The sequence below is a fragment of the Electrophorus electricus genome, chromosome 5 (assembly GCF_041902795.1).
Source record: "Electrophorus electricus isolate QZ-2024a chromosome 5, ASM4190279v1, whole genome shotgun sequence".
NCBI classification, from domain to species: Eukaryota; Metazoa; Chordata; class Actinopteri; order Gymnotiformes; family Gymnotidae; genus Electrophorus; species Electrophorus electricus.
The window spans coordinates 27297686-27313025 of record NC_137501.1 but is presented as its reverse complement, the minus strand read 5'-3'; the positions used below and the strand labels follow the sequence as shown (position 1 = coordinate 27313025).

Here is a 15340-nt window from a genome sequence, read left to right as displayed (position 1 = left end):
TTGGGTAACGACATAGTAGTTTTATAACGCATGAAGTTAGTCATAATACTGTGGTTAGTATATAAAAATAAATCACCGTGGTGAACACGCACGCTTCATTCTGTATAGAACTCTTGATAGTTGAATACTCTATGACAGCTATAGAATATTGATGTCATAATATGATGTCACAGTCATTTTTGCGTATGGCCAGACGTAGAACACCTCAGCTCCGCTCCTCAAATGGTAACGCAAATTGTGCATTACACTGTTCAAATGTTTGAACTTTGTAAAACAGTTTGTTAATACCTGTGGTTGACATTTTCATGTTTAACATTTGTTAAATGTGCTAATGGTGGCGAGTGAGTAAATTGTCTTTGCATAATCACAAAACGGCTTTTCTCTGAACTGTAAAACAAACCTTTACGCTGTGGTTCACACTTTGCTGAGCGGGAGGCGAGACTCCTAGTGGTTGTCTTTTCAGGATCCCAGCAGCATGTCTTTTTGTCTTTTTCAAGTATGTTTATTTAATTTTATAACTTGTATTTTTATAACAATGTATTTGTAAAATTTTATTGCACTTTATGTCTGAATGAGTCCTGTTATCATTGTAGCGTAACGTAAAATCTAATTTCTTGCCACTCAAGTGGATATCAAATAAAAACAATTTGATATTCATATTCCTAAAACTACATTATGCGTATGGCGAGAGAGAGCTGAGAGTAGTAAGCTATACCTTTTCACGACCGCAACAATTTGCATTTTGTATTATTCAGTCAATAAATATGGCATTCACCTGAGCACAATGCTTATAGTGTGGAGAGTCATGATCACTTCCTGTAGCTGACACCCAGGGCTCACAATAATACCATGGTAGCAATGGACATTTGTGCACAAATTAATCCATTTGTGGATAGGTACAAGTCAATAATAATATGATAAAACGATTGTCAAAATTATAGCAAGCTGAAATTGTCATAAAATATACATTTTCTAAATGGTACTAAATAATTAGTCATTAATTATGCTGTAATAAACAATGGTATAAAAATACGTTTTAAAAACAGTGTAAAACACTGACTAAAGAGATGTATTATTTATTTTTAATAATAATTGGTAAACTAATTTTGTTGGGAGGGAAGATGTGATCTGTAACAGAATAGCACTACCTTGTAACATTGTCTTGTAACACTTCTAGGTAACACCGCAGTTTGGCTGCAGACCGCAGCGCCGGTAGTCTCAGAGTATCTGCTCCACCTGTTCCTGAGGGACAGCACTTGTGCACAGGCAGGCCCGCGCACAAAAGAACGTCAGCGGAGCATCGCACTGTCCCATTTGGTCAAATGTTCAGCACCATAATCACTGTGGCGAACCCAGAGGCTTTCAGGGAGACGCGAGTCCAGAATTATAAGATGCCACACTTGCATTGTCCAGTTCCAATGCCTCGCTGGTTCACTGTTGATTAATCCACATTATATCATATGAGACTTTTCTTGACCCCAACACTTCACTCATCACAGACTAGTAACTTAGTTGTAATTATAAAACTTGAAGTAAAACTAATAATACATTTCTACAGCTTACCATAGTGTTTCAAATGTTATTATGCAATTTGTGCACATCTTGCGGCGCACAGCTGAAGAGAACAACCATGGAACTCATCTTTTATAAACCACTCTGTTCTAGATTTAGTGTCCAGGTGTTCACTTGCTCTTTTCACTTCGTAAGAGCTTGCGTGTTACCTCGGTCCCCACACACCCACACGCATACATGCATGTGCTCACACACTCACACACACACACACACAGAGACACACTCACCCACCCACCCACCCCCCGCCACACACACACACACACACACACACACACACACACACACACACACACACACACACACACGCGCACGCACGCGCGCCAAGGGGTGACATTTATTAATTAAATATGGTGTGTATGCTGCAGGACATGATCTCGTCTCACAGTCTCCAGACTCTTAATAATTACATTGGCATTTAGCTTGATGATAAGCTGACCTTAGCACCCATATAGAATCTCCTTAGACAGAGAGATAAAGAGAATGCAACAGAGAGAGAGAGAGAGAGAGGGACTGTACGGCCTTGTTTGTAAACATTTATCTGGCCATTTATTCTTCTTCTCCTTGTTCTTGTTTTCCTTTTCACTTCTTTACTTTTCTCTGTCGCATGAAGCGTTCGTTCATGCGACAGTTCTTTTAATGGCAGTATTTATTCAAATATAGTACCATTCTTAATTTCCTTAATATTGCTGTTTTACTGTGATACCGTTTTGGCAATACTGTAAATGCTTACGGTCATGCCAGTGAAGCTTGCTGAACCGAGAGAGACAGAGAGGGGGAGAAAAAAAAAAGAATGCAACAGAGAGGGGCGCGAGAGCGCGAGAGAGCGAGAGAGCGGGAGGCCGGGGGGGAAATTAATGGAATTTTCTTGGCCCATCATCCTGTGTATTTTCATGCTGTCAGAGAAGAAATATAAAAGTATATAAAAAACAGAGGGGTTTATTACAGCTTGCAGGCGCTAATGGTTGCTGATAGCCCTGTGAAAGATTCAATTCTAACTCTGTCCTTATCTTTCAGCCTGACAGGCTATAACAAGCCTGTGTGCATTACTGTCTGGGTTCAGTGGTGTCACACCAAATCCAGTTACTGCCGATCCTTGCTCACTCGAGTTAGTTTAGCTCTGCCTGTCATCCCGTTGTCCCAAAAAGCGGAAGCAAAGTAACGGAAATCTGTTTTAACAATGGGTCATTCCCTCGGTGTGTTCAGCCAGCCAGTAAAATCCAGCAGTAATGATGGAGAACTGGCAACAGGAAAGTACACATGGCCTTGATATGCTGTATTGAGCTGACCCAGTAAATTTGGAGTCACGGTAAAAAAGTCTCTCCAACTAAAAAGTGACAGACCAGAAAGTGGGCAATCCCTAAGGCACAGGATTGCGCCTTAAGGCATTGTGGGATCCCGGAGCCATTTTGTGTCAGGCTCAATCATCTGTATGGCACCTAAGAGGAACTGAAGACTGGGTGGATATTTTGCTAGCTCACTCACACTCACTTTCTCTCTGTCAGAATTTTAAAAAAAAAAAGCTGTAGAGCGCTGCAGTAGTACTGGTGAGTAATTTCACCACAGGTGGATTACAGACAAAACTCAGCACACACACACACAAAAACCCCCACTAATATGCAAATTGTTGGCTGAATTTTGAGGAAAGAAAAAAAGTAGTTTGATAGTAGTTTGATAGCTCTACTTCGTTCTCCTTTTAGTGGCTCTTTTCAGTTAGTTGGTCAAACAAAAATATTTTAACCGTATGTTCATGAGATTTGCTCACATTCCATCATAAAATGGATTAAAAATGGAACGTATAGCTTGTCTCTGAAGAAACATGAAAATCTTTTTTTTTTTTCCCTTTTTGATTGACATTTTAAAAATCAGCTCTAGCTATAGACTATTGTTTGTAAACAACTGGCCAAATGTTTTAACTGAACGTAATTGACGAATATATCACTGCACCTCTAACAGTTGGAAGAAGAATTCTGGATTAGGATTCCGGATTGGATTCCTTGTTGGATTATCAGGGCAACTAAAATCGCATTAGGCTGTTTGGGTAAAAATGGTTCTCCTGGATGAGGGATGATACTCAACTAGTGTATTTAGTAAATAATCTTCAATGCATCTTTGGTTTTAGTCAATTGTTTTACTTGTTTATTATTTTTCTTGCTGAAATTAAGTAATCTCCATGAATAATTATTTGTTTTAATTGCTTATTGTGTTTAAAGTTATTGTGTCATTATAGTTATTATGCTACAGTACTTGCTATTTTATATTATTCCTCTATTGCTTTTTTTGTTGTTGTTGCTTAGCTACATTGTGAATGGGAGTCAGTAAATTGATTAACATGAATGTGGATTGCTAGATTAACAAATGTAGGTTGATTATCAATGTAGGTTGGCAGATTAACAAATATAGGCTGATAACAAATGTAGGTTGATTAACAAATGCATGCTGATAAATTGACAAAAATGTAGGTTGATAGATTACAATAAATTTAGGTTGATAGACTAACGAATGTAGATTGACAGATTAACATAAATATAGCATGATAAGTTAATATAAATGTAGGTTGATAGATTAACATGAATGTTTGACATTTTTCTGCCAAGGAACCACTTTATCTGCATTATTAACCTAGGAACTGTTATTAAAATATCTGGGATAAACCAGGAGAGGATCTTCAGGTCACTATTAGCAAAATTACACACCACAGGAATTTCCTGCAGTTTTCTATGATGTCCAAAACTGATTAATATTGATACACATAATAAATGAATATGAATAATTAATGCTTTGTGTAATGCACTGCTTATTGCACAGTTTGAATAGCTTACCAACATAACATTGTTATGTTGTTATGGTAACAAAGGCCTGGATGTGTTCTACACAAGAACACTCAAATCAGGTAACAGGTGGACTGGTTGGAGTAGTCTTTATTGTTATAATTATAAAATAGTTTTTCAAATTATTCTTTCCTCATTAGCAATCCACTTCTCATTTTGTCCATGGCTCACAGCAGTTACATCATGGTGAAAGAGAAAATGCATGTTTACCCACTTATAAAAATCCAAACCTGTTCCCAAAGATTGTAGTTTAATTAAATTCCTTTCAAAAACTGCAAATGTGGTGACAGATCACGTTGGGCGATTACCCACAATGCACTCTGTTCTAAGATGGCTGGCTAACCTGCCCCTACACACCAGAGTGCCACCTGTCCGTTGTTTCACTATGCTGACCAATAAAACATGCCGGAAATAAGCCCCTAAAGCTCAGGACCTGGCACTCAACACGCCCTGTGTAAGAGCAACTTTGTTGCTTCATTTCATGCTATTTTTGTTTGTTTGAAGATTGCAAACCAACTATGATTTCTATCAAAACTCGAACACCGAAATAGAAGCTGCCACATTCAAGTGATAAGCAGTCCTATTTGTGACAGTAAACACGCATCTGTTACCTGTCTAGAGTGGGCTGACGATATACACTGCCGCAAAAACTGAACAACGCTGAGCGCATCTGCCCTGCGGTGTGCCTTTATTCCTTTGCCTGCAATGCAGCTCGGCCAATCGGCTTGCAGCGATTCCGAGCTGAAACCGGACCAACCCCATGTGTGACATGAACATGGATCTCCCTGGCTGGGACCCAGCTCACCCCTGATGTCGGACCTCACGTGTCGTGTTCGACTCGAACGGGGTTGCACGCCCAACTCGTCGCACCAGCCCACGGCTCTGCGCGCCTGGCCTTTCATCCACACTGGGAAAGGTCATTTGTGCAGTTTTACTGTTTACTGCAAACACCGCAGCAAAACACCACGGCAGAGAAACACCAAGCTGATGGAGTGATAAAGGTCAGCAGAGAAGTGTGCATGCATATGCAGAATATACACTACCAAGGAAAACACACATACACCAGAAAATAATACAAACTCCAAGAGTTTTTCCGAGAAGAATTTGGGGAGTAAAATTCTACCAGTCTTCCAGTGCCAGTGTTATCTATCCATGTCTCACACACACACACACACGCAAAGCTCAGCTTAGCTGTACCTAAGACTGCAAAAACAGGCTAGATAAGAGAAAGGTCTGACAGAGCCTTGGTAGAGAAAAAGCCAGCCTGTCACTATCAACACTCTCTCTCTCTCTCCCCGTCTCTCTCTCTCTCTCTCTCTCTCTCTCTCACACACACACACACACAAAAATATCTACACCTAAATCCACCAACACACACACACACACACACCTTCATTTAGGCCCAGCAGGGTCCTCCAGTCTCATAAGGTTCAGGTTTTCTTTAACCCTGATATGTCTGCGGTGGCGGTAGTGGCCACCATCAATTACTTACTGCCTGTTCCCTTTGATCGGCAAGCCACCACGCATCGTCCAGGCACCAGGGCTGAGATCACAAACACCACTCACCCTCCAGCTCTCAGGCAAAACTAACAAACCCAGCGACATCATAAGCATAAAGTTTACACACATCATCTCTATATATTTACCACGCTCCACACACCACAGCCGTAGAAAAATGCAGTGCTAAATATCAAAAAATGTATTTTACTCAGCATTTGGAGACGTTTAAAATGACTTGAGTGTTTTCTCGTCAACAGCTTGTTTTTACAGTTACATACTGTATACCTAGCAAGGACCTGTACAGACACAGGACTAAATCCAGGACGTATGACAATGAAACACCCTAAAACCATTTAAACCACTGTGGATGCTGAATAAAATCCTTCTCTTTTTCAGTTTAGTAGTGGGGAATGCTTTGATCACCATGGTGCTGGGCCCAGAGCCATAGATGGTTACTCCAGTCCTGACCACGCGTTCGTGTTTGTGTTTGTTCCTTCTGCACAAAGAGGAAAACAGAAGCCTCCTCTTCCAATCATGGAAGTCTTTGCAACGCCGCATTCTGAGTCTGACACACATAAAAGGACAGCGCTGGATGAACGAATCCCGCTGACGTTTTGTTAAAGGGCCTCTCGTTGCTCTGAATCCGCCTCATTAACGCTTCCACGCCGACTACCAACGACACTTCTGACATTTGTTATTATTCGTACCTGCGCTCTTTCGCCTCCTCGCTATTTGCAGACTGCGGTTCACCCGTTGGGAGCCCCACACCGCCGGTGGGCCTTCCGACTGAAATCTAACACAGACTTTTAGAACCGAGTAATCGTCTCGATTCGATAAACGAACATCTCGCGAGAAGATCTCCGCTGCGGGGCAATCCGGGGGAAATAAAAAAACAAACAAACAAACAAACAAACAAAAACCGCAATCGTCCGCACGGTGCGCGCGGGCTAGCCGGCCAGCTCCGTGGCGCAACTCTCCGCGCGAGCGTCTTAAGTCTGGCAGAGCACGCTCGCGTGTTTATGCAGGTGTCCCTAATCACCACCGATGCAAATGAAATGTCAAAACAACGCTGTCGTGTTAGCATCTAATTAGCGCCATTCCTCCTTCCTCCCCTCCCCCGCCCACGCTCCCCGTCGGCCGCCTCGCCCTCCGTTTCGTCCCGGTTGTTTCCAGAGGGTTCCTGTTTGTAAACACGCGGCGCTCACTCAGCCAATGAGCACCTAAGACCCTGACTGACGGCTCCGTCACCGACGCCAGGGAGACGCCGCGCTTACGGTGACACTTTGACAGTGATTACGCTTTTACCGGTTTTACGTTACCAAACGACAATATTACACAGTCTCTGTCAACAAACAAGGGAAAAGATAGGAGGGGAAAAGAGAGAGAGAGAGAGAAGAAAGAGCTCCCTAGCTCCCTCGTAAGTCGTAAGAGAGCAAGAGAGAGTAGCTCTGTGGATTGAATTAGGAAATGAAAAAAAAAACAAAAAACGTTTTTATTGTTTATATGAACTTTTTTAAGGATTTATTGCTTCGGAAAGAACATGTACAGAAAGTGAGACAGATATGCAGACAGACATGGAGAGACTGAAAGAGAGAGGAACAGGGACGATTGATAAAGAGGAGGAGGAAAACAAGCGTGTATCTCCCGACTGTTTCATAAGGATATTATAAGTTCATGGTGACAGGGTGAAAACATCTAGCCATGTCTGGAGCCTTGGATGTCTTGCTCACACACAGGCTGATGCATGAACATGTGCGCGCCCCACAGCCCCATGCATGTGGGGGTGGGGGTCAAAGGGAGTGGCATGGAAGCATTTTTCATCCACCTTACACATCATACACACACACACACTCGCTGTGTGTTAGAGAGAGAATGGGTCAAGGAGAAAGGCATAAGAGCATCTCTTACCCTCCATATACAAGCACACACACACACGCACACACGCACTCCTGACAGTTCCATTACCCTCTCAACACACCCACTTCGTCCACCCATTTTTTCCATTACCAGGCCATGGATGGCGGGATCGCTGGACGACCGGAGCAAAGCAGAGAAGAGTGTCTCTGGGCATCCTCGAGCCCAGCCCAGACACACACACACACACACACACACACACACACACACACGGAGCAGTAGTGTGGGAAGTGAACTCTGGGCAGCGTTTTTCTCTCTGAAGGCTCTCAGGTGGATGGTTAGAGTTATATAAGCTCTCTGGCCTGGTGTGCAGACAGGGCCAGACACAAGTGCACACTGAGGAAGTGATCCGACTGCAAAGAGAGACCTTGCACAGGGAGGTGGATTGGAGAAGAGAGAGAGCGCGAGACAAAGAGAGAAAGAGACAAAGGGAGAGCACAGGAGAAATAGACAAAGAGAGTGAGAAAGAAGAGGAGATAAGAGTGAGAGAGAGAGAGAGAGAGAGAGAGAGAGAGGGAGGGAGAAGCAAAAGGGAGCTAGAGAAAGACGAGAATAGAAAGGATGAAACAAAGAAAGGCAGAGAAGAAGGATGAAACACTTGCCGCGCCGCACACGATTCAGCGGGGCGCTGGCCGCAACTCTTCGCCGCCAACAGCTCCCCAGGGTAACAGCCGTGCCCGTGACATCACGGCGGAAGCCCAGGTCCACGCGTGTGCCTCTCAACCACGGCCCTGCAGCCTTTGGCGTGCGGTTCCTGCTTCCTGATCGCGTGTGTGTACATTGTAGCACAGTGACGGAAGGGATGAAACACGAGGAAACGCGCAGCGTCGCCGCGCTACGTTACACAGGCGTCGTTACGGCGTGGCTGTGTCATCGGCCACAGTGTAATACACAGAGTAACAATGTAGCAACAGTCTGATACAGTGATACTGTGTGTACCAATGCTCCGTTTTCGATTACATGACAACAGGGCAGTGTTGCGCACTGTTACTCGGTATTTTATATTGTAATTTGTGGTAGTTACACGTGTAATGCAACCCATAATGATATACCAATTTAACTGCACTACCTCGATAAATTTGAGTTTGTTCCTATAGAAAGAGAGGAGGAGAAAACCATTACAACTACATACCAGGCTCTCACTGGGAATGTGTGTCTGAATGTGTGTCTGAGCATCTCAGGCTTGGTGTGAGTAAGGGACTAGGAGGAAGGGTTTGGCTGAACACAGCAATGCAGGCTAGCACAGCACACAGACCCCACCCTGTAGTTCCACAAGCCCAGCCCAGCGCAGCCCATAGACCCCGCCTCTAATTCCACAAGCACAGCCCAGTAGAGCACAGTGAGAGGGGAGAGAGAGAGAGTGGGGGGGGGGGGGAGCTAGAGAACAGAACGAGAGAAAAGGACACCAGCTCCACATGCAAACCATAAAGCCATACAAGGAGATGAGGAGAGTCAAAGATGGATGGCAAGGGAGAGAGAGAGAGAGAGAGAGAAAGAGAGAGAGAGAGAGAGAAATGTTGAGACAGAAACAGAAAAACAGAAGAAAGAGACAAAGAAAGAAAGGTGTGAACGTGAGTCCAGTTTCATCAAACCACCTGTGATCTGCTGCCACCTACTGGCCATCAGAGGAGACAGATAACGTGGACGCACACACATTCTCTGTCTCACAGCAAAATTGAAACATGTCCCAGATGAGCGCCAAAACGTTCAATCTTTCAACCGTTCAATAAACCAGTTTTAAAAACGGTTCATGTGAAGGCTCAGTGACCACCCCCCTTCATCCCGCCTGCGACCCACGACCGTGTCAACCGAACCTTCTTCATCGGCAACATCGAACAATAACGTAGCGTTTTAAGTCAGGACACATCTACATAATAACTGGACATTCAAAGCACTAACAAATATGCTAATGGAATATTCTAGAATACAGTGTTACATGGAGAATGCCCTTAAGTGGTCCAGTGATGAATTACGAGGGAACCATGAAAAACCATTGACAATCTGACTCCGACCCTTTGCATTCAGGGCTCAACATCTTATAATATCAACCAAGCCATGAGAGACTGTGCAGTGAGAGCTTACCTGGACTCAGGTGATGACAGACACCACCCATCAAAAAAGATTTGAAAAGGCACCAAACGAACGAGGCCGGTCACGCCATCACGACTCTGATTTATTGATTCACTGGAAGAAATGTGCTGGCCTGTCTCCATTTCTGCTTGGTTTGGGTTGGACTAAGCATTTTAATACCCACAACCCACCGAGCCAAGAAGGACATTTCAGCAAACATGAATAGGCACAAATGTTGGGATGGTGTGCTGTACCCGTGTGGGTTTGATGCAGAGCCTCTAAAGTCTAACCCTCCTGTGGGAAAGCTAGCTTCCTGTTCAGTCTCAGCCTACACCCAACACTTCCAGGTAAGCTGGTTAACACCCACATAGCTTTTTATTTGGGTTTAACTGGCAGGTCTGTTAGGAAGACTGATGTTGACTTCTGTTGTAGAATCTTCTGCCCCATTCCCACAGATGTTGACTTATGTTCTAGAATCTTCTGCACTATCTTAGGTACATTTGGCTTGTCAGTTCAATTACTGGAACATGTTAAAGCAAACCAAGACCTTTAGTGTGTCAGTGTTTGCTACAAACCAGGGAATTTTCCAAAGCACAATGTTTTAACATTCACAATGTCAAGTATTATTCCAGCTGAGAAGTGTATCACGCCCGTATCCTTAAGAGTATAATTTTCCAGGCATTCTTCAGAGAAGGTCTTGTTAGTATGCAAGTGGAGACAACACAAGTGTCTGTCACAGTTACAGCAGTGTGCTCTACAGTAAGGAAAGCCAGGATCCAGGGAGAAAGCCCATCTTTTTCTAGAAGCATTAAGGAAAAAGAAAAAGCAGGACACTAAATCTCACCCAGTGAGTGTTAGAACTTCACTGAGGCTGTAGGACAAAAGAAAGACTCCTTCATCCAGAGTGATGCTTTGCTTACAGCAAAGGGTGTTTCGCCCGACACTGCTCTGAATCCTTTCTGCTCCTGCATTAACTTAAACATTCAAGTGGAAACTGAATTTAGCAGAGATCTCGCAAGCCAGGGAGCATAGAAGGGAGTGTGGGTAAGACTGAGAGTGTGCGTAAGACTGTGAGAGTGTGGGTAAAACAGAGAGTGTGGGTAAGAGAGTGTGGGTAAAACAGAGAGTGTGGGTAAGAGAGTGTGGGTAAAACAGAGAGTGTGGGTAAGAGAGTGTGGGTAAAACAGAGAGTGTGGGTAAGAGAGTGTGGGTAAAACAGAGAGTGTGGGTAAGAGAGTGTGGGTAAAACAGAGAGTGTGGGTAAGAGAGTGTGGGTAAAACAGAGAGTGTGGGTAAGAGAGTGTGGGTAAAACAGAGAGTGTGGGTAAGAGAGTGTGGGTAAAACAGAGAGTGTGCGTACGACAGAGCGTGTGCGTAAGACTGTGAGAGTAAGGGTAAAACAGAGAGTGTGCGTAAAACAGAGTGTGCGTAAGACAGAGTGCGTAAGACAGAGTGCGTAAGACAGAGTGCGTAAGACAGAGTGTGTAAGACAGAGTGTGTAAGACAGAGTGTGCGCAAGACTGTGAGAATGTGTGTAAGAGAGTGTGCGCAAGACTGTGAGAGTGTGCGCAAGACTGTGAGAGTGTGCGTAAGACTGTGATACATGGTTTGTAAGAATGAATGGGGGGGGGGGGACAGAAAACCAACATAAAATGAGTATTAAGCCTTAATTACTCTCTAATGGCTTTTGCTCATGTTGTTTGTCTTTCAATGAGGGAGTGGAGCCCACAACAGCCCACCACACAAACAGAACAGCAAAGTCACCACAAGGTTGCAACTTAGAGAGAGAGATCTCCATAGCTTCTCTCTCTCTCTCTCTCTCTCTCTCTCTCTCTCTCTCTCTCTCTCTCTCTCTCTCTCTCTCTCTCTCTTCCTCTCTCTTTCTCTCTGTATCTCTTCCTCTCTCTCTCTCTCTCCCTCTCTCTCTCTCATTGTTTATTGCCATGAATTGTAATTAACAACTACTGCGAAAGCAATTAACATTATAAACGATTTAAAAAATGAGCTGAGAATGAGAATAACAACAAAAAGAAAATGATACATAATATATCTTATATACGGTTTACCTTGTTCAATGCAATCAAACCGAATGGCATAAATTTCTTTGAAGTTCCTTTCTCATATGATGGTGGATGGATGCACACTGCAGCGCTGGACTAACGCTATACTACACTGTCATTTCATCTCTTAAAATTATTTAAGGGTATTAGTATTAATAATGATTACATATCGAAACCTTGGGCCGGTTGGCGCTTGTTGAAATTGTTACATTATTTTTAGTGAGACAGCTTTCGCCACCCGAATGCCAGTCTCGAATATAAACTTGAATAACTTGAATAAACTTGTCCGATCGCGCGAATCTGATCTGGTATCTAGCTACAGTAGGCCATAAAGAACTAGGCGTTCAGCAACGCTTACAAAAACAAGGCCTACTTTTTTCTACGAGATAACATGAGGAAAAAAATAGCTTAAGTCGCGGTATTTTTTTCCATTCTCCACGCGTATAACGCGCCTGCTGTGTTAACAGTTCAGCATTTTTCGACTTTCCCATATGTAGATACCGCCGTTATCTCACGCGCGCCGCTTCTCGTTACGGTCGTTAACGTCGTTGCTTATGTAAATTGCTCGTTAACCACAATCACTGGCGACCAGCGTAAAGCGCAAAGCTTGATCATCGTTTGTTTTGATTACGGCTAAGTGCACATTTCCATAGTCATGCATATTCAAATGTTCCGTGGCTCAAAAAAAAAAAAAAAAAAAAAAAAAAAAAAAAAAAAAAAAAAACTTCATTAGAATTCATTGCCATTCCACTCTTTGTTCTTGTTGCTTGACAAAAGTCATTATTTGAATGTTATTTAGGGTATTAGCGTTTTCGTTATATAAAGGATTATGTCGCCGAGAAAGCGCAGGTGAACCGCTAGCTAAACCATTCTTTAAGGAGCATTAGTCATATTGCTGTCGGGCCTGCAGTAATGGAAAATCTAAATAGTTTTACATCAAAACAATGGTGAAGCGCGCGCCCGCACACCCACACGGCGCCGCGTGCAGACGCGTGCACCGTGGTGGCGGTGGTGAAGGAACTTGAAGCCTGATCAGCACTGTGCCAGTTACATCCTCTGCCCAAGCGAAGCTGGTCTCGGGTCAGTGTCAGACCCCTAGTGCTCCCGAAGCGCTGACAGAAGCCATTTTCTTTACACGGGTACTTTTTTAGAGGGTTTTTTTTTGGTGTGTGAGACAGTTGAAAGTGGAACAGATGGCCTCATGCGCTCTCGCTCTCTCCCTCTCTCGCTCGCTCTTCTCTCTAACCCTCTGTCACACCCAAAAATTCTCTCTTACACCAGCACACACGCACTCCCGGCAGTAAGGGAAACCATTTGTCTAAACTGCACTTGTCACACTCTAAATCCAAAAAGGAGGTACCACGTAGCTCAACTGCACACACTGGCAGAACGTTAATGAAGACATCCAGTCAGACCTCCAGAACCCGGTCTCCCTTCCCGGCACAGCAGACCGACTCCAGGTCCGTTCACACCTGCAAGACGTCACTCACCTCACCCTCCCGCTGTCCACGGTGGATCACACCAGCTCTGCCTTCCTCCACTTGAACCCTGCGATGCACACACACACACACACATGTACTTCAATTCGGTCCATTAACACACACCCTAACCCTACAGAAAATCTGAAGCTAATGTGTTCGAAATGCGTCAGTCGTGTGTCTGGGTGTCTAAAATCATTGGATGTGACTTCCCATCAAAGAAATCCATTTATATCAAGTACATCAAATAAAAAAGGCGGGGGGGGGGTTTGGTCTGAGACACCTCCTGCACCCAGCACACCACACATTTGAGCCCCTAACCATCTGGCGGATGACGCAGACTATTAAAGATCAAAACCAGCTGCTTCTCCAGAGCTCAAGTCTTAATAACAGGGTTATAGGGCACAAGACCGGGACTGACGCGCACCAACCTCTCGTATTTGCACGCGTCAGACGATCCCGCGCGACTGTCCACACACGTTCGGTCATACAAGAATAGATTTCTCGATACGTTATATCTAATGTTTACTTCTCTTTTTTTGTTGTTGTTTTTGTTGTTTTCCTTCTTCAGCCACTGTCCCATGCTGCTGTACTGAACGCAAAGTGGCTCTGGGGAATGTTACATCAGTACCCAACAGCCAATCAGGGTGCAGTGTAGGAGGCCGGGGTGGCGATAAAAGGTACGAGCGGTTGAAAGGGGGCGGGGTGGAGGTGGATTAGCGCGTGAGCGTGAAAGTGCCACTCATGGCCACATGCTTTCAAATCAAGTTCTAGAATGCCGCAGGTAGGTTCTAGAACCAGACGCCACTGCCTGAGAATTCTTGAAACGTGAGCGAAAAACCAACACGGCCCAAAAGAAGATTTATGTAGGTCAGCTGGCCACAACTGAAAAAGGGGTTTTGCTCCTTAATCTAAAGAGACAGCCAACACCTTTTCCGACACAGACCCTATTAGACCTTCTGGCATCCAGAATGTGGTGTGGAGATTGCTCGGAAATCTAACTGACACAGAGAGAGGGAGAGAAAGAGAGAGAAAAGGAGAAAGGGAGCGAGGGAACAAGATTACCATAATAATCAGGCTGGCTGTCTTTTCCCCCCCCTTTTCAAAACCCAAATTAAAGTTTTGTATCCTGCACTCTCCCTTAACCCTGGAGGACATTGTACAACGTTACACAAATGCGATACGCAGAGAAATGTAATTACAATAGATCATCATTTCCGTTGGGACAATTGCTATTGTAATGAAATGGGTGAATAAATAGTGTAATATTTTTCAAATGGTATGACATTTACGAAGGGCTACCAAAGAATTCAGCTCTAAACACAGAGGTGCACCTTCAGAATCTATTCAACACTAACTGAGCAATTATTCCTGCTGGAACAAAGGAACAAACCCACAAACTCAAAACGTTTAAAGTCCTAAGTATATCCTTTTGTCTATCCCAAGTATAAAAACAAAATTCAAGATAAAGGTTGAGGCAGAGTTTTTCTTGAAAACTTCCCAACTTCAAAACTAGTTAAATATTTTAGCTTGAAAGATGTGGGCTTTAAAAAAAAAAAGAGGAGAGAGAGAGAGAGACACAGGTGGTTAGAAAGAAGAGAAAGAAAGATGGTATGGGCTTCTCAGAGCAGCATGCTGTCCACAAGAGCCCATTAGATACCAGCGGTTTCCCAGGATGCTACTGAGGTTTTACTTTGCCACCTGCCCATCTGCCCACCTCTCTCTCTCTCTCTCTCTCATCAAATCAAATGAGCTTTACTGCCATGACATCATAAATTGCCCATGTTGCCAAAGCAATACAGTATATGGAGATTATTTATATACAAATAGAAAATTAATAAATAAAATCAAATAAACATAACAGCAACAAAGATTGTAGAACATTAGATATTTTCACTGTCTGAACCAAAGGGAATAC

The 15340-nt window shown here is 43.7% G+C and overlaps 1 protein-coding gene across 4 annotated transcripts in view; it reads right to left on the bottom strand.

Annotated features, from left to right (window-relative positions):
- The window catches only part of LOC113585882 (glucosidase 2 subunit beta-like), a 92642-nt gene that overhangs the window by 58145 nt on the left and 19157 nt on the right, over nt 1-15340 (bottom strand). For all 4 annotated transcript variants that reach the window (XM_081714638.1, XM_035530072.2, XM_035530074.2 and 1 more), the window contains one exon: nt 13435-13492. In XM_081714638.1, the coding sequence (XP_081570764.1) occupies nt 13435-13492 (58 nt within the window). The remainder of the gene's footprint in view (nt 1-13434; nt 13493-15340) is intronic.